At 41.0% G+C, this 23,120-nt stretch overlaps 1 protein-coding gene across 1 annotated transcript in view; it reads left to right on the forward strand.

Annotated features, from left to right (window-relative positions):
- The window catches only part of ARNT2 (aryl-hydrocarbon receptor nuclear translocator 2), a 77,331-nt gene that overhangs the window by 33,991 nt on the left and 20,220 nt on the right, over nucleotides 1-23,120 (forward strand). Inside the window, exons 5-11 of the mRNA XM_009886104.1 lie at nucleotides 1,003-1,105; nucleotides 3,111-3,176; nucleotides 3,642-3,727; nucleotides 13,073-13,149; nucleotides 15,233-15,367; nucleotides 16,256-16,330; nucleotides 20,401-20,552. Of these exons, the coding sequence (XP_009884406.1) occupies nucleotides 1,003-1,105; nucleotides 3,111-3,176; nucleotides 3,642-3,727; nucleotides 13,073-13,149; nucleotides 15,233-15,367; nucleotides 16,256-16,330; nucleotides 20,401-20,552 (694 nt within the window). The remainder of the gene's footprint in view (nucleotides 1-1,002; nucleotides 1,106-3,110; nucleotides 3,177-3,641; nucleotides 3,728-13,072; nucleotides 13,150-15,232; nucleotides 15,368-16,255; nucleotides 16,331-20,400; nucleotides 20,553-23,120) is intronic.

Below are 23,120 nucleotides of genomic sequence, written 5' to 3' on the forward strand. Positions count from 1 at the left end.
TAATGTTACAGAATTTTATAGTCACCTGTTAGCAGTTGCGCTGTAGATTTAAAAGTCCATTCTTTAGTTCTTTGGTGATAAACAGTAGGGTTCTGTGTGATCCCCTGTACCCTGCCGTCACTGAGCCAAACCGGTCTGTAGTAATCACTGCCTTCTGTTTTGAAAAGATTAATCATTACCGCCATGCTACCTTCGTTTTTTAATAAAGACCTCCCCCAACTTACTGTAGGAGTATCGGCTCAGCGCTCCCTCTGGCCTGTCCTCTCTTGAGATGATTTGGTATCTGTCATCCCTTTTCAATGCTGTGTCTGTGGGGTGAGATTCTGAGGTTTGTAGTCAGCTTCTGCTGATCACCAGGGTCCGGCCGTGGATCTTGCGTAGACTCTTGTTGCTATGTGGTGAGCCAGATCATCTCACTGATCTGGCTGAAAATTAACTTTAAAAATACACTGCCATGTCAGTTTTTTATCAACTCTGAAAGGGTTGCTGTGACATACCCTGTATCTCATCATCAAGGAGAAAAGGTTGGTCTTATGTGTTCTTCGCTGTTGCTGCAGCTCTGGATGTGTGGGGTGGTGTTATGGTGAGGGGATTCCGGACAGACCTGAGAACACAGGGAAGGAGGAGCAGCTGTCAGGGGAAAGACGTGTGTTGCTCTATCCACAGTTCTGGTAAAGAGTGGAGCAAGCAGATGAAGTCAAAAAGCAGTACTTGCTGTCATTTTCTTCTCTGCCTCCAGACATTTGACCCTGCCTTGGAAGTTGGTCTTGGGCCAACCGAGAAAAGAGCCATCACTGTTGTGACTCAGAGTTGGCTTTGCTGAAATCATTAGTTAAGTCAGAACATAACCGATGTGAAACCAGGATCAAGATATTTTGTTGGTATTTTTTCCCATAACTGGGCTAATGGGATTTAGCTTATGAACTTACTGTCATCTTAGTTGGTAGTAAATGGAATTAAATTTACGTACTGAACATCAGTTGCTCTCCCTGGCTTTTCTAGGACGAATCCTGGACCTGAAGACTGGAACAGTAAAGAAAGAGGGTCAGCAGTCCTCAATGAGAATGTGCATGGGATCAAGGCGCTCTTTCATTTGCAGGATGAGGTACACACTTACCTTGTATTCCTGTGATGGTTCCAGTCCCGTCTCAGATTAGACTTCAGACATTTTGTTGCACTAGTTTGACCTTGCTTAAAAAAATGAAGCTGTAACGACACACTCCCATTAAGCATTTACAAAATTCTTGCTTTTGGAACTGGAGTAAAACCGAAAGCTGTCTTCCTTTATGATTAATGACAAAACAGCCCCACATTTGTGTGTTGCAGTTGTTTTTATCAGTGTGGGGTGTAGGATGCTTTCCCCAGAGAACTTCATGACAACTTCACCCCTGGAATGTAAGCCATTGTCTCTTCTAGTCAAATTACTCAAATCAATACTTTGGGAACAAAGCTTTCGCAAGTGTAATGAAAGCCCAACTCTGTGTATTTTTTCAGCAAACCAATAATATTAAAAGAATCTTGAAGACAAACAGGAATTCAGTTGCAAACTTGCCAGCTATGTAGGAATTAACCTAAGCCTGGTATGAATTAACCAAATGTCAGCTGGTTGATGCTAGATAAATGAGTAATTGTTAGAGGGGTTTTGTTTTGCAATTTTCCAACTTCTCCTGCATTGCTTGGGCTTCTTTAAAGAGGTCTGCCTGCCCAGTGCTCCTGACTGGGGCTTGCGGGCACTTCGGTTATTGTAGTGCTAATGGGATAAAATGTCTGTTGCTATTGCAATAAATATCTCTTTGAGTGGTTCGAGGGGGAAAGTATATAATTGCCTCTGCAGCCTATATCCAATATATGCGTTGAAAACAGATGATGCTGAATTTGTTATGGAATGAAACATGCAAAGCAAAATATTGGACACGTTTAAAGAGATCCCTGTGCTTCTCTTAGGTGGTGGAATTCTTCCAGTCACGTGAGGAGGCTGAATGTATGGCTCTTGGGTGCCTTTGTAAGGGGTTTATATACTTCATACCTGCAAGATTAGACTTAAGCTGTAGCTCCTTTTTCCTCCTTAACTGGGTGGAAAGAAATACAGCCTGGCAGAGAGACACTTGGAACACTGCTTTCTCTTCCTCCAAGTTGCACTTAATGGTCGTGTGAGGAAGACTTTTTTGTGCAAAGAAAACCAGGCCTAATGTCCTGTTTACAGTTGTTCCCTGGCTTTTAAAACAACATTTCAGACTGCAGTTATTTCCTTGCACCTTGATTCTGTAAACTCCAGTGCATGAGAGGAATTTTATACATGCCAGTAGCCCCATTGTTTTTGTAATTCTAAATCTTATTTTAATTGTTCATTCCTTCTCCTTGGCAGTGATTGGTATAGAAAAAGAAAAAAAAAAAGAATAATAATAATAATTTAAAAAACACTTGTGGGAAGAATGAGCCTCAAATAATGTGAACTTTCCTTGTGATTACTTCTTTCATTGTTATTGTTCTTTTTTCCACTGAAAATGAACTGGTTTTACCCTTCAAACTATTTACTTAGCTTCAAATGGATTGTTAAAATTATACAGTTAGGCATAGTTAGAAATACCACAAAATATACATGAACAAGTGTTAAATAAAGTTATTTGACTGTGTAAGCAGTCTGTTCTCGCAAACATTAGATTAATATCTACTAACATTGTAGCTGGTGCATGCCAGTCAAAATGCTCTGTCCAGGGAAGCTACTGGAACACTGAGATTGTTTTGTATGGATAGCTGGGGGCCTGACTTACATTCTTCTAGCTTTCACCCTTGTTTTATAGCATTTTTAAGTGTACCTGGTTTTTAGCCAGTCTTGGAATATCCATTTCAAATAGTCTTTAGGTTTGGGTGAGCGGGAGGAAATCTTTTTGTAGTCGCTTCAATTTTTCATTATAAAATAAAGAAAATATTTGGAGCACACGCAAAAACTCAGCTTGTGGAAGCAATAAGTTCTAAGCAAAAATGAGTCTACCAGAAATAAATTTCCACTATTGTCTACTTGTATATACTAACAAAGACCTTAAAATGCATTTTCATCTTGGGTATTTATATTAATTTTTGAGCCCTTTCAAATATTGCTTTACTTTTAGGTGTGGAAATGCTCCTCTGGATCATTTACCTCTGAACAGGATAACCACCATGAGAAAAAGATACAGGTACTATTGCTTACTTTACTGCAACAGTCAGTTGCCATAAGCACTCTCATTTTTCATTGGGCTCATGCTCAATTGAGGAGTGCTACCTGGATAAACTTCTGCATTCGCACACAGTGTGAAATAGCACTGGGTCTCAGGAGAGGAGACCTCACCGCTAAATTCAACTGTGGCGGAGTCACTGGATCTTTTTGCAAGTCGTGACCAAGTCACTCAACTTCTTTGTCTTAACCAGCTCCATCTCTGAAATAAGCTTCTGTATCTTTCTCCAAGAAATATTAAGGAAAACGAGTAAGGCTTGATTAGTGTTGTAATGGAGCTGACATTGTACAGAACTCCAGGTTGATGATTGGTTGTTTCTAACATAACTTACAGCTATCAGTAAATCATTAGTAGTTGTAGTTTACAAGCATAAAGCTATTCTGCATGTCAATCGACGTGATATTTTTGTGTTTCCTTTTCATTTAGGAATGGCCTTGGCCCAGTAAAAGAAGGTGAAGCACAGTATGCTGTTGTCCATTGCACTGGCTATATCAAGGCTTGGCCACCAGCAGGTATGTATCATCTATCTCGCTGAAGGTGGTGTACACCACACTGTCTGCAAGACAGTTGAAAACTTGGCTCAGGTTCCTTTGCTGGTACCAAGTCAGGCTGAATTTTAGTGGGGTAACCAATTCAGTCTCCTCTTGAGAAGCTTTTGATACCAAGAAATAAGCTGTTGTTACTCACCCAGGGCCCCGTTTTTCCCATGTGAAACCCTTCTCAATTCCATTGGCACAGAGAGCAGTAGGAATTGTCACTAATGCGGGATTCCAGCAACTGGGGCCAAAAATTTTCAATCTGATAAACCAACATAAAAATGGCCTAATTTTAAGAAGGTAAACACAAAGCATTTGTACCTCTGGAAAACACCAACGAGTATTTTATATTTAAGTACTGAGTTGCAAGCACCTGTGTATGAAAATGTGCAATCTCAATTTAGGTGCATAGGTCTTCAAAGTGGTGGTGATCGAAGGATGTGCAGTCTTTGAGATAAGTTCTGTTTTGAGGCTGTTTTTCTGGCTAAAAATTGTTGCCACATTGCTTTGAACTACAAAGAAAAACATTTACCTACTATAACGCAGAATTACATATGGGAATATTTACCTTTGAAAAATTCAAAGACGAGACGGTGGAGCTGATCCAGACATCATCATGAGGTGGGTTAGTTGACCTTGGCGTTTGCAGTAGTTGAAGAAGCTGTTTGCAGTGTGACAGCGCCTGCTGGCGTGAATCAAACCATGAGTTGTCCTGCCCTTTTGTGGTCTTATACCACAAGCATAAATCACATTTATCCAGGGATTATGAATGCTAAGAGGTGGTTTGCACCAAATCTGTGCAGTGGTGGGCAGACACCAGCATGTGGATGTGAAATTCTTTTTGATTTCCATCCCCTTTTGTTGCTAATAGGATTTAATATCTCAAAAGCGTGAGAGCACAGTGTGTGTTAATTGCCCTATGAAAATGAAAGGGTTTTTTTCATTTTCTTCCACAAAGAGACTAACTTTTCTATCGGTTATTCGAACCATAATTGAATTCAGCTTTGATACACGGGATGTCTCTTCAGGAAGGTGCAGGTCAAATGAGATTTCTCTCAGCTGCTTGCTAAAGCTTGAGTGAAAAACTTGCTGCCTGTTATGGGACCTTTAAAGAGATCGAACCCTTCAGGGGTGTATGTTGCTAATGCAGCGCTGCAAACGCGTGAACTCATGTCAGCACTGGGTTACAATGTCAGCAGTATATGACTTCCAGCTGCCATTTCCGCAGGGAGCAGGCACTGCAGTGCAGGAGCATGGGATAAAAAGGATCTTCTGGATCTTTGAGTGCCCAGTTGCCAGGTGTCACACTGTAAGTTGCAGTTTACGTCAGCGAGGTGTTTTCCCCATCTCCAGCTCTTCCAAAACCTCACTGCTCTCCTACGCCTAACAACCTTTCTAATTTCCAGTCCTCATTAGTTTATGGGAAGTTTATGCCAGCGTATTCTTAGACTGTATTTCACTGAAGATCAAGCAGGATTTTTCCTGCCTGTGTCTCTGTCTCTCTCGAGTGTTCTGGTGCATTTCCAGAAGGTTGTTGTATCCTGTCAACCTTGACTCTGCGCAGTTAAACGAGCCCACTTCTGATCTGCATTCTCACAATGCATGCTCTTCTTTATCCTTGACTATTTTCTCTGCCCTTGTTCGTGTTTTCACTTAACTCTTCAAAATGTGGGTCACTGGCACTATACACTCTTATTCCAGATGAGATTGTAGTCATGTATAATAAAGATGATATTTCTTGTCTTGAATGGCAGTATACGATACAGCATACTTGTCTTTCGTATTGTGCATCCTGCTGGCATCCTAAATCACCAGATATAGATACCAGACTGCCTTTTTCTCAGCTGTCAACTCAAGATCTTCCCGTTCATAGCAAAAATAGTTTGAATTGTGTGATCTTTCAATTAGTAATATGAAGTTTCATCCCATTTCTGTTGCTGTAGTTTATGACTGTTATTAGTCCCCAAGTGCATGCTTATGTATTTAGTAATGTTGAATTTCATCCCATTTCTATTACTCCACTCCTCAAAATCACATGGTGCTCCCTTATGATATCCCAATGCTCCTCCACAATGTTAATGCCTCCCAACTATAGCACAATCCTGAGGGATGTTTTCGATTTTGAGAGCCTTATGTGGAATTTCAGTGGTCTTTTATGTTACCATCCAAATTGTTACTCATAATAGTCATGCCCGAGTGCCTTTTTCAGGGCATATAGTACTAAACTGGGGCCTCTTTCAGGAGTGTTTATTTTCTCTTCCAGTCTTCCTTGCTTTGTGTTAGTGATTGTCACGTATCCGTCGACTTTCAGAGTTGTATGAGAATATCCATGGTCTGAACTGATCCCCAATACATTTGGGTAAATAAGTGACAACGCCACTGCATTTGTTCTCATTTCCAATGGTAATTCAACCATAATCTGTGAAGCAAATGAAATTACTGCAGCAGTAATAGAATTTTCTAAGACTTTTCTGCCCTGTAATAAAATGACTTTTGCTCAAATCAGTTTGAGAGTAGCAAGCCCCCCCAGGCCTTTACATCGTCTCTGGATTCTTGGGAATGAATGGGTTTGCGCTAAATTGCAGCGGTTTAAAAATTCAGCTATGGAAAGGAAAGGATCACTTTCATTTATTTTTCAGTTGCCAGGTGGGTACTCTAATATAAACTCCATATCCTTTTCTTTCAGAGCATGCAATGTGGCACACACATTATACAACTAATACGCAACACATAAAACATACTTTCATAAACGAAATAAATATTTAGCAAATGCACTTAATCTAATTTGTTTAGCACCAGGTATTTTCTCTTTCTGGGTTGTATTGCATTGTCTGTGGCCAGCGTGTTAATTTTGTTTAGTCCCACACAGAGTATAACACAGTCAGTGCCGATACAGAAATGTCAAGAACTGCTGTGTGATCATTCTCAGTGTGACAGACTATCAGGTTTGACAGCGCCGCTGCCGTGAGTAGTCTATGCTAAATCTCTTAAGATTAATTCAAATACTTTAAAGAGGTGGAAACAGCTGACAGCTGGTGGCATATTTTAATGACTAGGTTGTCTTTGTTTCAGAGATGTAAAGGAGAAAGCAAATTCTGTTGTGGCTCAGGTCTGTGGTCAGCATGAAAACACTTTTGCGCATCTAGCCTGCCTTTTTTATTTTTTTCTTGTCTTTAACGGAGCAGCAAGGCTCGCTTGTTGGCAGACTGCCTTTAGCCCCTTCTTCGCTGAGAAATTGGAGAGAAAACACAGGAAGCGTCATGCCTCGTCCTCCGCACATGACTGAGCCCAGAGCATGCAGGACCCGTGGGCAGCACCTGCCTCTCCCCCGGCTGCTCGCGGAGCAGACCCAGCGGTGCTGCAGCCTCTGCTCTCTCTGCTTCCCGTGGCAAAGGAGCTATTGGGCTCTTCCCTTAATACACTGTGTTTGCCTCTGGGTGAGTGAGCCACAGGGAAAACACAGAGCTGCTTTGAGGAGCGGGTCCATTCAGGCTGGGTTTGTTAACGGTCCATTCATTTTCCGCCGTTGTGCCTGCAAGAGAAGGGTAAAACTAAGCTCAAGTACAAAACCCACCATACCATACATGCAGGCTTATATCCTGGTAAATTATACATTGGCCTCAGGTATTTATCAGGGTAAACTTTGAGTGAAAGGCTAAGAAAAAGGAGTCAGATACTCCAGATCAGTGTTCCAGCCAGTTACGTTGTTCGTTTCTTATGTGGAGTGTATGTTAGATTAAATAATGACAGAGTGGGGTTGGATATTTTGAATGAGGTAAAAAGACCCCTGGTTTGGAACTGACCGAGCGCCAATTCCAGCCTTTGTTCCCCTGTTCCCAGTGAAGCAGCTGTGATCCTTAGCTTAGACAATGCTTCAAGTTCATAACCACTCACAAAACTGAGAAATGCTGACCTCCTCCTGGGCTTCAGGAGCTTCAGCAAGCATTTGCTTTTCTTCTATTTTGTTTTCCCCTCTGAGCATCTCGTTCCTGGAAGGAAATGAATCTTATGTGCTCCATATGATATTTCTCCAATAGTTTTTTTTCATGCCATAACAATTATTGGAAAATATTTGGTGGAGAGAGAAGATACAGTCTGTCAGGATGTTGTTTTCTGTAAATCAAAGCCAGGACCTGCAGAAAAAAACATAGTGAAGTAAAGGCTTAGATACATACTTATTTTGAAAACTTCAAATAAAAAGTCCCAGAATAATGTTAAATTCAAATAATGTTGAAATCTTTTTTTTTCTCCTTAGTTTTTTTATCTTAAAAAAGAAGCATTTTAGTCTTCCAAGTCAGACTTACGGTAACATCTTAACCACAGCATGCCAAAGCTGTTAGGTTATTTTAAATTTTTGGCCAGAATCTGGACGTTTGTGCAAAGTACTCCCTCATCCAATACAAAACAAAATAGTTGCTTGAATATTCTTTGCAGTGCTGTCATTTCAAGGCTTTATCTTACTATTTTTTTTTTTCTTTTTAAAAAGAATAATATCGTTTTTGGGGGGATTTTTCACAAGATTTTTCCTCTGTATGCTGTAAACATCCACAGCCTTATTCCATCGCTGCGCGTGGGAGATAAAGTCACACAGTGCAGTTTCACACACGGGCATGTAACTATCAGTAACGGTTCTGATGGAGTTAGGCATTAACAGGGGATTCCTAGTGACCACCGGTTGCTGAAATTACCTCCTTCTAAAGACTCATAAATAATTTATTTTTGAATGTGGTGATGTAAAACCACAAATCCACTAACACTGTTCTGTGTCTCGCAGAAAATATGGGGCAGACGGATAGAGAAAGAAGGCATAAAATGAAGCTGCTCTGTTGTTAGAGCCAACTGGAAGCTTATTGGGAAAACTAAAAAGTTCCTTATGTCCACACAAACACATGCCGTTACCCTGTGGGAAACTGTTTGCTGGCATAAAGGACACTTGGAAATTAAATATAACCTCTAACGGCACAGCATTCTATTTGTGATGCTCACTTGCAGCCTCAGCGTTGCAAATTGTTGATATTAACTTGAACGAGCAGAGCACTATATTTATTATTCAAGAGGAGCATCTATTTGGTGTTGAGAAATAAAGCCTTTCATGGGGTTACACATCAAGAATGTGAATTACTAATGTATGTTTATTTTGTTGATGCCCCCTAAAGCTCAGTTTCATGGCTTCTTTCCTCAAGGCTTTTGCAACTTTTTTTGGAGATACTGATGGTACTTGGTATCATATCATATCTCCATATGGTATCTCTCATATGGAGAAAGGCTGAGGGACTTGGGTCTCTTTAGTCTAGAGAAAAGAAGATTGAGGGGGGATCTTATTAATACTTACAAATACTTAACGGGAGGATGCCAGGGGGATGGGAGCAGTCTTTTTTCAGTGGCGCCCAGTGATAGGACGAGGGGTAATGGGCATAAACTTGAACAGAGGAAGTTCCATCTTAACATGAGAAGGAACTTCTTTACTTTGAGGGTAGTGGAGCACTGGCACAGGCTGCCCAGAGAGGTGGTGGAGTCTCCCACTCTGGAGACATTCAAAACCCGCCTGGACACTGTCCTGTGCAACCTGTTGTAGGTGACCCTGCTCTGGCAGGGGGGTTGGACTAGATGATCTCCAGAGGTCCCTTCCAACCCTGACCATTCTGTGATTCTGTGATTCTGTGGTGATGTTAAGGAGCAATATTACATTACGTTAAGAGCCGGACAAACCAGTATTAAGTGCAGTGCACGTATCTTTATTTACCTGTCCGTATTGTGCTCTGTTTGATAGGAGGGATGCTAAAGCAAAAGTAAATCTCTTCTACGAATGCATCCTCATATATAAGCATACCCACAGTTGAATCTTTGTTACTATCAGCAAAAGAATAAAGAAAATAATTTTCCTGTATGGAATGCTGTCAGTAATAGCACCTACAACTGCAGACAAGCAGCAGATGATCATTTTGGCATATTTTTACTCCAGGCACTTTTGGGAAAGGGTTAGCAATTCACTGGGTCGTGTATTGATTAATTCCAGGCAGATTGTTTTTTATTCATAGGGTGTCTTGTGGAATAACCCAACTAATACTTTTCCAGTGTGTTATACAGACACTGATCCATCTTGCAAAAAAAACAAAAAAAGGTGAAAATTAGAACAACAGCCTCCCTTGCCAACAGAATGACATCAGAAATGGTGTTTCTTAGCTAGGTTTAATTTTGGAAATTGTTTATGTTGCTTTGAGTTCATTTGGGCAGTAGCAAGCATGGACCAAGTTCCTAAAAAGGAAAGCTGCAGAAAAAAGATGATGTGAAGTGGAAGCCGTCCAGCTGAGTATCTTTGCTGTCCTTTGCAATAAACTGTGCTGCTAAGGAAACTATTGAAAAAACTTTTGAAGTCAAGGGAAAATACTTTAAATTTGCCCTTCTCAAATGGAAAACTCCATTTTAAAGGGACCCTTTCGTTAAGGTTATCCAACTGGAATGCCTAGAATTATTTCCTTAGAATAGCACTTAGGCCCCTGTGTTTCAGTGGCTGAATTCTCAGAAGTATCAGGCATCCACCAAGAAAATCCTCTGAAGGTGCTAAGACCTAGAATCACACAGCATCTTTGAAACCACGCCACCTGTACCAAGCTGTCTGAACGCAACCGTGATTGCTTCAGGCACCACCTTTTGAAATGTTTGTTCTTTCGGCTGGCAGTTGAACTTGTTGGTTGCGGAGTTTGGGACTGAGGAGCGAGAGACTCCTCATGCATCTCTCGAAGGGATGCAGTCCTTGCTGCCATCTTCCAGCCAAAATGTTAGGTCAACTCTGTGGTTGCTCCAGTGCTTTCTTTCCTCCCTTGTGTTGTTTTAGTGCACTGCTGTGTTTCTTTCGCAGCAGTCAGCATCCTAGTGCTCCTTCCTAAGCTGCTGCATCATTTAATTGTTCCTGCTCTCGGTTCACACCTCCAGTCTCCGCTTTGTCAGGTGGAACTGCTGGATTCCACTTCTCATCCCCTGCAAACTGCACACAATTTTCAGTTGACCATTTTCTACCTATTTAAAATTCAAATTGTTTATGGGGAGGAATCTAGGTTTAGTTTTGGGAGCTCGACCTTCCCTGTGCCCCACGTGTATGTGAGCAGATAGCAGCCATGTGTCTGCCAAAATTTTTTCTTAAGTGGGCACAATTTTGCACAGATATGTTTGTGCTGCTTTTTCAGGGTAATTTTCTCTCTCTTCTCAAGAGGCAGCCAAATTCACTTCCCTTGCCTATTGGAGCTGTCGTTAGCTAATTACTAAGTCTTAAGTTGAAGAAATAACTGTGTGTAAACACAGCAAGGAAGGAAAACAAAATACTTCTGTAATATGAATCTCTTAACTGTAGTTTCATGTCAGTGGTTTATGCTCTCCGTGGTATGCTGGTGTCTCAGAGCATGGGACTGACTTGTGTTTGGGGTCTAGTTTGTGGTTTCCCGAGTGTGTAGCAGACAACAGACTGGAATAGCAGTGTGGGAAATATCGAAACAAGGCTTTCTAATTTAACTGCTTGAAGGATAAACTGATAAACTATAGGCAGGGCAGGCCAGTCCCACGGGGAGGATAAATGCAGGTTGTCTTCATTTCGAGGATGGTCTAAGTTACATGAAGGATCTCAAATGAAAGTTGGGTCCCTAGTAACCCACAGAGGGACCTTTATCGGAAGCACAAAATAAAGTTTAATTGAAAAATAACTTGTGTAAGGTCCACCCAATGTTATTTTTAACTTATGTGTTTAATTGTTGATTTCTTAAAATGTATTCCTAAGATCACATACAGCTTCTCATACAGCTTCTAAGAAAACATTTCGAAGGATTATCCTGGCTTTTGATGAGGGATATCGCATAGATTTAGAAGCTAAGGACTTATTTAGAGCCAAATTTGTATCTCCAGGTAGAAAGAGCATGGTGTTGAACACAAGGGGTTTCTGCCCAGCTCTTGTGTGTGACACAGAAGTTCTTACTGCACCTCAATTTCCCCTTTGTTAGAAGGGGCAAGAGCTTTGTAAAGCTCTTGAGATCCCCTGGTGAAATCCTAGTTGTCTCTTGGGGGCTGCAAATGAAGTTGGGCCCCTGAAATTGTGAATTCCATCGTAATTAAAGTTTGAGATGATGATAACACTTAAATATATTATAGAAAAATACGGGGTTTTCTTACATACTTTGTATATATTTTATTATATAGCTGAATGGGAACTGAAAAATACCTGTAAAGTGATATTTAGAAACTGATTGTCAGATAAGATGGAATTATTTTGATACAAAATACTTCCTTCAGAGACTACTTTGGTTCATTCAGCAGCATTTATGGTCGTTTTTCAGAGGCATCGTTTGAGAAAGTTGTATGCTGTCATCCTCTGCACAGTTCAAAGACTGACTTACATTGGGAATTACAAATTTTGGGAATAAAGTGGCTGATGTTTCATAGTTGGTAGCTGCTTTGCAATTAATTTCAGTAATGCTTTAAAGTGCCTCTTAAATGATTCACTGCCTGTTGTGACTGAATTCCTTGAAAAGCCTTGTGAAAGAGTTTACAAATCACTTAAAATAAGTCAGCAGTGTCACTCTTGGAAGATGTTTTTTTCAAATGCTTCATAGGAAATTGGTATCTCAAAACTGGAGTTGGGAAATAGCCTTAAGTAAAGGCTTAGCCAACTAGCAAGTAAACAGAGCTAATCTGAGTGTTCCTATTCGTGAAACACTGAGATGGAAAACAGTACACATGTATGTTTTGAAATTATTCCTGTGTTTATAACAGTTACTTCTGTTACACAGCTGAAACAAGCACTGTTAGCAAAGCATCCGCATTTTTTCAGTCTTTCAACGTAACGACCCAGATTTAGTCCATTATAGAAAAAAGTAGAACCGGCTGTTAAATATGAGCATGAAGTTAATGAATAATCTAGGCTGTGCCTTGTTTTTAAGGCTCATTATAATATATTATTCCCAAAGAAAACTGAACATAGCATGCGTTCACTGATCATATTAAGTGACCGCATGGTTCCCGTAACATCTTGTGGAGCAGTACTCATGGAAATGTTACTGTCCGTCTCGGCGTATAATGGAATTTTTGTATCTGCTTTGTCTTCGGCAGCCAAATTGCTGCCATGGGTACTGTATATGCACGTGAGGTATGTAGGATCAAACATGACTGAGAAAGATCATCTGATCTGAACCCAGAGATAATGCCTGAATCCTAGAGAAGACAATAAGGTTATTTTGTATGATTTAGGGCATCTAGAATAGTATAGAGCCAGGCCGGCAGCATCTCTGCTCATCCAAATTTCCTAATTATAACAGTATTTGTTATCTTTTACTCTAGGAATGACTATACCAGAAGAAGATGCTGATGTGGGACAAGGTAGTAAATATTGCCTTGTGGCGATAGGAAGGCTTCAGGTAATGCCAGTCTTTCCTTTTATAAACTACTTCTGAAAGCATAATCAGACTTGTGCTTTAGTTGTAAAGGATTTGCGCAAAGTTCTGGTACTAGACGGTAACTTGCCTCCAAAATACAAAGCGCCTCAATGTCGGTGTGCAGCCAGTGGTTTATAGAACCATAGAATGGTTTGGGTTGGAAGGGACCTTAAAGATCATCTAGTTCCAACCACCCTGCCATGGGCAGGACTTGTTTAGAATATGTTAACAAAACAACATGAAAGCTTGATTTTGGTGTGTATGTGTATTTAACCCGACAACAGTGGCAAAGATGCTCCTGGAACACGAGCATGTACAGACCTGCTGTTCTCTAGGGTGCATAGGGCTGGGATATTCTAGACTGTGGGAAATATGGGAGTACAGGTGCTGCAGATGGTAGGTTACAGTGGCTCCCAAAGCCAGTGACATGCTCCCTGCTATTCTTTCATTCATTCTCTCTCTCCGGCTAATCAACTACTTGAAAAACTGTGATTGCGGGAGTTATCCTGAAAATGGGAAAGATAAGGCAATCAAGAGGCACTTCACAAATAATAGCTTTATTCTCAGTGTGTGTTGCAGTGTGCATTCGGATGTGATGTCGGCTGAGGGAACAGTGAGAATAAAATTTTACTTCCCTTTTTGTCCAGATGGTTGCAATTGATGTATATACATTCTCTTCCTTTGTCCATTGGTGACAAGAGTTCTGAGTGGGAGCTAGACCAGTCGTGGTGAACCTCCTTCACCGCAGCAGGGAGGCTAATATTTATCTTTCTGGTCTGGGAATTCTGCCATGGGTGAACATGTTTGAGCCTCCTGCATGATCTCCTGTTGGCCTGCACTCGTTGCCATCTGCTAGGATGGCATCGCTCCTTCTTACAAGGTAGAATGACCCTTTCATTAGAGCACAGGTGCCAAACCCATCTTATTTGAGGTGAACAGCCTGAATATTACTGCAAGTATTAGCACTTCTGCAGAGTGTGCCTCCATTGTGATGGCAGAGCTACAAAAGTATTGTTTGGTTTTTAGATTAATCATGCTTTTATAATCAAGGGTAATATATTCAGCTGATGGAGAGAAGGAAGTTACGGGGATTTGTATGTTACAGCTGCCAAAGAAAGATAATTTCCGAGAAAATCACATTAGTAACATGTGGAGCATCAAAACATCTGTTGTGTTAGAAGAGGCAGCAGGGTATGTGAGGGAGGGCAAGAGGAGGCTCTGGGGATGGGTTTAATCACAAAGAAGTCAAGGTGCCCAAGTGATAAACTGCTCTGTAACAGCAAATTGAAATCTTGCATACAGTTAACTGGCTAATCTACTTCAAGACAGCAACAAATGAGATTTTGCTCCTTTTGCATTGGGACCTTGTTAACAGAGATGGCTCTGAAAGCTGTAAAATAATGGTCTCGTTTGTAGCCCCAGCAGGCATGAATGGATACAGAGTGACCTGATTGCACAGGTTTCAGGCAGAGGGCTGGAAATGCATCATTCTCTCTGATGAGCTTTGAGGAGCATTGCTGATCCATATCATCACCTACCTTAATCTCTGGAGAACTTTGTTTGGGTTCTCTGGATGTTCTCAGATGATCCTTATCTGAAAGCTGAGCCTAAGTCTGAGCTAGTCCTATTGGATACGTTTACAGATAAAGAGTTGTCCTCTTAGATTGTCCTTCCCATCCTAAAATGGGTGGGTTGAACTGTCTTTGAAAGTCTCTCATTCTTGGTTGACAAGGGTAGGAACCAAGATGCCAAACTGTAATGTGGTCCCACAGAGTGAGATGATTCCAGCCATACTTATATCGTTACTATATCCCTCCTTGTTGAGAACTTCTGGTGTATTTGTTTCCCTGCTACGCTGTTAAGCTGTGTACCATGGGGTGAGATATTTGCACTGCAAACTAGACCAAAGGCTGTTCTGTGTCATTTATTCATGCTGTTGTTTTATTTATGACTTCCTTCAGTAATTACCAGCCTGCCAACAGATTTTATTCTTTAGATGTGTAATCAACTTTGGCTTAAGGTGACTGTTGTGTGGACTAAATGCTGTGGACTTCATTGGTCCTAGGTAACCAGCTCTCCAGTGTGCATGGACATGAATGGCATGTCGGTCCCAACTGAGTTCTTGTCTAGGCACAATTCTGATGGAGTCATCACCTTTGTCGACCCAAGGTGCATCAGCGTCATTGGCTACCAGCCCCAGGTCAGTGAGTCACGTAAACGTGGAGACTGATTAGAGCTACTGAAGAAAACTTGGTTTCCATATTAAAAACAAAAGCAGCAAAACATGAAATGTTTTTAGCTGACAATTCATGTGTCATGCACTAAACGCTGTTCATTTTTCTTTACTGTCCACACCTCTCTAAAATTTGTAGTTTTCCCCTTTGTTATGTTGGATATCTTTTTATACCTTTTAGATCTGATTAGAATTCTAAGAGCCAGAATTTAAACCTTGTGCTTTGAACCTGGCACAACTTTCCAGTAAAGACATTTCTATGATAGAAAGTTAACGGTGCTTGGACAGAGTTTTAGTCCTGTAGATCTGTACTTCTGCCAGTCTATTGAACAGTAAGCAAACATCATTTATGGCATCTATTTTCCTTTCGGTTTACATCTGCTCCTCTGAATAGGAGACTAGCCACAGAACTGAGCAGAAAAGTAAATGAACTCCTCACTACCACAGCGCTCTGTCAGATAACTCTCAACAGTTGCAATTTCAGGCAAAAATAATTTCTTGCTCATTAGATTTTCCCATTTATTTTGATTTTAGGTAGCTTTACAGTAACTGTTTTTACAAAAATTAGTACCATAAAATGAGCTGTAGTAGAGGATGTCAGTCTCTTCAAGACACCTTTTCACAGGTATTAAAAAAACACTTAAAATTTGTTTGTAAATACATGTATCTGTGCAACAGTACAAATATAATGTGGGACTTGATGCCTACAAACCTTGTTTGTATGATTCATCCCCAGTTAACTGAGTAGTCCCATTAAGGGCGGTAGATCTAGCGTCTGCAAGGATTACTTGCAGATCTGCATGTGAATTTGTGTTGTGGTCTGGGTTTTTTATAGAGCTTTATGTTTTCTTCTAGGATCTTCTGGGGAAAGATATTTTAGAATTCTGCCATCCTGAAGATCAAAGCCATTTGAGGGAGAGTTTCCAACAGGTGCTGCATCCTGCTCCTTCTGCCATTTATTTATTATTTTTGTTACTATTTTGTTCTGAGAAGTAGCTTTTATTTTTCATTTCAAGGAATTTTTTCTGTTATGCAGGACTGGCAAGATAAAAAGCAATTTGTTGATCAGTTACTAATCAGTTAAGCTGCATAAATGGTAGCTTAAACTGCAGCATCTGTTTGCTGTGGCTTTAGAAATAAGTCACTTAGTTATACATTTTGTTTTCCTTTTACAAAAAAATTTAATGTGTGTTCACTGCAAAGTTAGAGCTGTTTTGGCGATGCCTTTATAGACCCCACGATGTTAAATGGTAGCCAAAAGTATTTACCTTCCAAGATGGGCTGTTCATTTGAAAGTAGTTAACACCCTGCTGTAATGCTGGATTGTTTATGACCTAAATTCTCTGCTGGAATAGGTGATGTGCTTCATACTTTAATGAAGTTACACCACTTTACATCAGTAGAGAATTTGGCCCTTCTCTCCATTAGGAATTGAAATGCAGACAGAAGTAACAAGAGAAATACAGCATATGGAAAGAATTACTGATCTGGATTCGTTTTTACAGTGGGCCATGTTTACATCAGCTATATCAAAGGCATTTATTCCATTGTAGAGCTTATTGTTTCAAATTGATCTGGGACATACAGTAGGAGTGTTTTCCCCAAGCCTTTGCTTGTTGCTGGTCTTTCCAGCGCCTTCCCTGCTGCACTGGAAAGCGCAGTGTACTGTTTAACTGATTACTGAGGTTCAGACGATCTAAGTGGTTCCAGATTTTCTGACAACAGCCTATAGCTCAACCAAGTTCTGTTGATCCACCATGCGTTGGATGCTGAGATGTATTTTCAGCTGTGAAACACGGATATGAAGTGATTTCTAAAATAATTGCATAGCCAACTATTCAGGCATGGCATGCAGAAGTGGAGCCTGAAAGGCCTCTCTGGTGAAAACTACTAAATGCTGTTCTGTGTCCATAGAATAGCTTGTGAAACTGAGGCCGTGGTCTCTACAGAAGCGTTTGAGATGGTGTAGGATATCAGTACTGCTGAACTATCTCTCACCACCCCCTCCCTCAAGTGGAGGCCACCAACCCCACTGCTGAGCTAGCAGAAAAGACTGTGCGAGCACTCTGCACCCACTTCGTGTCCTTTGAATGGACTGAGTTCACACAGCAGCTAAAGACCTTTTAAATTCAAGATTCAGAGGCAGGAGCCTATGAGAGGTGCTTGAAATAAATCACCAGTCATCTTCTCTGCCCCATCTTGGTTGGAGGTGTAAGGCTGCAGCTGAACCTACCTGATGGGTAGCTGTCACCAGGAGTAAGGTCCTACTCCACCTCTTCTCTCCCTGACCTCCTCCCCACCCTTCCTGCTGTCCCGATACTGGCACAGACGGACTTGCCGGGTAGGTTAGCTAAGGGACTCGTTGCTTTTGCGTGTGACTGGCTTTCAGCTGGTTCAGCTCTCTGAACTTGGGCCTGATCGCATCAGTGGCGCAAGAAAAGTAGCGAGAACGCATGTGCCTGTTTTCACTAATACCCAAATGATTGATTCCACTAATTTATCCAAGGGACAATGACAGAGAGCTGCAGGATAATAACACATCAACCCTCCATCTCTGAAGTGATCGCCTGGGGCTCAGAAGGGCTGACTAACTACCATTCCAGTTAATGACTCAGTCCTCACTCTGCTCACTGGGAGTGGGGCGGCGGGAGGCTGCCAGTGTATCCCTGAACTCAGTTACTGGGGGCTTCACTGGCACTACTCACAATTAGGCACGTGCATAAATGGTTTGCTGGATCAGGGACCTACATGATTTGCTTAAGGTCATACCAAAAGACAGCAGGGGAAAAAATGCAGATTAGAACTGAAAGTTCCTACTCGACCTGTGTCCAACCTATGAAAATACTGTGCTGTTTCTTTAGTAGGCAATTCTTTTTTCGGTACATTTTTTGTTCAGTACAGTAGCAGTGTGATTGGGGCTGTTATTTCAATCATGCAATAAAAGACTGAAGTAAACAGTTAAGCTATGCACCAGGTGGTTTTTATTTCCAAAGAATGTAAGAAAGTAAAGGTTAAACATTAGCTTTGAATTTTTTTGTGCTATCTTGTTTGTGTGCACTGTTTTAAGACAGTTCAGGGTTTTCCCACCAGTGATCTCTATGCTTTATATATTATTACAGAATTGGTGTTTGCTTAGTTCAGACTTCAGGACAATAGATCACTGCAGTTTGTTTTATTATTGTTAGTTTGGCCTTAGAAATCTCTTCATTAAAAAGGTAACTGATTTCCAATACACTTTTTTTTCTATAAAAAAGTTTCTCTGAAAACTTGACGTTTCTAATTTGCTGACAGTATCAGAACCAGGTTGGTGCATAACAGAGGAGGGAGGGAAGGAAGGAGGGTTTTGCAGTTTTTGGTCAGTTGCCAGTATCCATCTCAAAGCTTTTACTTCCTTGGGAAGATAAATTCATTCATCAGGGTGGGAAAATCAGGCCAGAATAAGATAGTCTCAAGGCCAAGATCAACAAATAGAGTTTAGTATCAAAGGATCCAGAATACAGCTATTTGATATCCAGTAGGATGCTATTCAGATTGGACACTTTTACACAAGCTGGGTTGTTTTTTACCCTGGGTGTGGTAGTAGAAAATTGCTGATAAAAGAATGTAGCTCACTCAAACTACAAAAGCACTTAAAAAAAAAAAAAAAAGAAAAAAAAAAGGCATTTACCTCAGTATTACTTTGAACTTTCCTGGGCATTGCTGAAGCTTTTTGTGTGTTCTCTTTGCATTCTTTCCATTTAATCCTGTATCCAGTTGATCAATTTGAAATGCAGACATTTGGGACAAACAGCATTGGAGCATTTTTCCTCATCCAGTTGCTTGTGGATAGAGGCAGAGGGTAAATACTGGGTTTTCTACTTTTAGAGAATACAGGCTGCAGATAGCTTAATAAAGAATAAATTCCAGTGGATAAGCCTTAAGAAGCCACATGAGATGTGGCGTTTATTTGCAGTCAATCTTCCCTTTCCTTCCCTGAGGCACCCCTGAGATAGCTTGGTGGACAAGCAATAAAAAATAAACCCAGATAGCCCAGGTAAGTGCCAGCTGAATAACTTGAAACCATATAAGTCTTCTTCTGGCTTAAACCAAGATTGTTAGATAACACATAAAATGCAGTTACAGTGCCAGTGTGCAAGTATTGTTTTGAGAATACGTCTTTAGCTGGCTGCTTCTTACTTCTCACTACTGACTTCAACAAAACTTCAGCTACTAAAACCTGAATTTGAACTGAGTGTTGCCAGACATCTGAATTCTTTGTTATAAACAAATAGGCTGTCAAAGCAAAGAATTTGCTCTCCATTTTCATTAATATTATTAAAATGGACAGTGGCTTATTGGTGTTCTCTCCATTCAAACACTGTCTCGCTCTTTCTTCTTTTTAAAGCCAAAAGCAAGTGGGGGGGGGGGGGGGGGGGGGGCGCACAGGACCCAACCAGGTATGGTTTTAAAAAAAAAAAGAAAAAAAGAATCGTGTTTAATTATTATCCTAAATTTTGATGCTGATGTGTGACTTGGTATGTCACAGATATGAACTGTATAGCTAGGTACCCAAGCAGAAAAGCAGATAGTCAATCTCAAAATGTTTTTTCTTGTGGGCTTTTGTTTCAGCTGCAGTGTTCAGTTTATGGTTTACATATGAACATTTGAAAAATCCTCGGTTTGGTTTCTGTCAATCTCTCAATAAGCATTCCGCATTAAGACCTTCTTAAAGCTTCCCTGTTGGTGTAACAGCACAACCTGTTCATCGTCCTGAATCTATATCCTTCTATGCTGGCTGGAAAATGGCATTTTATACCATAAAGTGTGAGGGTTTCATTCTGAAGGAAATAGCTGCAAACATGAATCAGATTTTGCTTATTCTCTTGAAATTCAGAATCTCCCTGCTGTGTCCATAACTTTCTGTAATTCAAGTTTAAAACACACCAGTTACTGCTGTTTACTATTTCTTTGCGCAGCAAGTAGCAATCTCCTTTTATTAACCTTTCCAAATGGTTTTGCAGGTTGTGAAACTGAAAGGTCAAGTCCTGTCTGTGATGTATCGTTTTCGTACCAAAAACCGGGAATGGATGCTGATCAGAACCAGCAGCTTCACATTTCAGAATCCTTATTCCGATGAGATTGAATACATCATCTGCACCAACACTAATGTAAAGTACGTGCCTTTCCAGATGCTCGCTTATGTGGTTTTATACGAATTTAAGCATTGCTTTTTGCTGTAAAGCGCATTCCAATTTTTTGGTAGCCTGTTCCCGGCTACATTTATTTCTCTATAACAGTACAGTCTGTAACAGGGTTTTTCTGCATCGTGAGATCTCACAATGTAGCTGTTTCTCTGTGTCATTATCCTGTGATGCTTCCAGGGCCTGGCTGCACTGGGGGAGAAACGTCACTTATCTGTTATGTCATTAGACAAGCCCATTGATCTCAGTCCAGGCTGCCTTAAACTAGCACAGAGCTTCCAACAGCAGACCAGCTGTCCTGATATTGTAGAAAGATTAGCCTCATTTCTAAGCCAAAGAGAAAATTCCATGTCCATGTTAACAAGTATCGCACAAGTAAGCCAGATTCCAGCCTCTTCTTCATGGTGATCGTACCATTCCGTAGTCCTGGGCATCTTCTCCTGGTGTTATATCTGCTTTTACAGGCTACGAAAACTGGCAAAATGATTTCCTAGGAGGCTCGAGTGGGAAGGGTTCCTGGTACTCAGTTAAGATCTGGTAGAATATCCCCAAGTACGGGGACAGATCCAACCCCTTATCTTAAGAGGGGTATTAAGTCATCCTGTCTTGGACAGATTTTTTTAAAGTATTAATTCATTGGACCTCTTAGGAGGAGGTCGCCCTAGCAGTATAGTGGAGGTTCGTCACTGTGTGAGCAGAGAAGCTTTGGGAGCCTCCTGAGTTCTGAGCCAGTAACTGCAGAAGCTAATCTGGCCTTGATAAAGCCATTGCTTTACAGTGTGGGGTTTTTGTGTTTCTTCTTTCCAATATAAACTTAATCTATTTCTAAAACAAAATCTGCTTCTGGTCTAACCAAAGATCTTTTGCCAAGTTTTTAGCTCAGAGGAAGATACTGGTTTTAAGATCTTAACCTGTTAGACTGTATAATGGAAACACTGAACGAGCGGTCTACTAGTGGAGATGCATGCTGAGAGCTCCACTTGCAAAACCAAACCCCTGGGACATTGGCAGTTGAACTTAGAAAGCTAGTAAGTGTCTCTGGTGGTCCTTGACTTGCTCTTTTGGGCACGACACAGAACTGGGCTCGAAGGGCTGTGCTTTCTCTCATTTGAAACCCAGCATCACAATCATTTTTTCTGCATACCCAAAAGTTGGGCTTAAACAACGGAATAGTTAAGCTCATTGAAAACAAGCAAATGTGCCTTGTAATCAGACAGCTAAAAATCTCCTTGTCTTCACTGCGCATCAAAATAGGTATTTCCACATTTCTGCTGTCCCATATTTCTTTTCCAAATAATTTGTATACACAAGAACAGGCCTGCAAAATAAAAAGGGACTTCAGAAATCTGTCCCAGGCTGGCTTAATTGTGCTTTGTTCCTAAGAGTCCACGGATCGAAAAGTGGGGCTGTAGACTTGGGTTGTGTTGACTCTGGGAATGTTTTTTTTTCTGAGCATGCACTATACTGTTCAGCTTGGCATCGCAGCACTTAGTGTGATGAATAGGACTGTGCCAGCTTCTGGCTCTTGTTCTATCTCTCTTGCTAGGTTTGAATAACAACCCAGAAATGTTGACCTAATATGGAAGTCGCCTGCTGCTACTTTGACAGAGGATGTTCTCTCTTTCCTGTCATCTTGAAACTGTTCTAGTCTTACGGCAAGATACAGCCCATTCTATGTCTGCTTTTGAATAGTAGAAAGAATGCATTATTCAAACCGTTTCTGTTTTTCCCCCTGTTCTTTCCCACCTCTCGGCCAGATTTCCAAGGAGGACTTACTGTAATGTGCTGCTGTTCCTCTCTGTTCCTGGATTATTATTTTTTTTTTTTTTGCATATTTGGGGTCATGTTTTGACTTCTAATTTCCTAGATGCCTTGGGGAGTTGTACGTCATGGTAACTGTTGATTTCCGCCTCCTCGTTCAGCTCCTGCTGGGGCTGGTTGTTCAGCACCGACCACAGTGCGTGTGGCCGTCCTTACGTGTCGGTGCAAGTATCAGACACTCTGGGGTCGGCAAAGTTCTTCAGATGGAGACCGAGCAGGCGTGCCTTCCACTGCGCAGTTGTAGGCAGTTCTGCACAGAGACAAATTCTGATTTGGCTGTCGCTGTGATAACCCGGCCAGCTCCATAAAATACAGGTCTGAGGCAGCTGAAAATTCAACGTGAAATTGTAAAGCCTAGGTTTAAGTCGCTTTTTAACGTAGGCTAGTTTAAAGCCACAGTATGCCTTTGTGTGTCTGTCTGTTAATGGAATAGCTCTCGAGTTGGTCAGTGAACAACATTTTCCCAAAAGACTGTAGAGGGCAGTGGTGGTTCCAGTTGTGGAGGGATTAATTGATTTTTTTTCTTGTTGGTTTGTTTTGTTTGTTTTGTTTTGTTTCTTTTTTCTCCTTTTTTTAAGAAAGATACTCCTTTGGAGCTTCAAACGGTCAACTTTCCAAACTTGCTTTTGGTGCAGAAGGATAACGAAACGTTAGGTTCAAATGTTCACTTAGTTCCTTGCAAAAAAAGAAAAGAAAACTTTTCTCAGTTTCACTTGGCT

This window comes from Charadrius vociferus, unplaced genomic scaffold (genome assembly GCF_000708025.1).
Source record: "Charadrius vociferus isolate BGI_N301 unplaced genomic scaffold, ASM70802v2 scaffold365, whole genome shotgun sequence".
Lineage (NCBI taxonomy): Eukaryota > Metazoa > Chordata > Aves > Charadriiformes > Charadriidae > Charadrius > Charadrius vociferus.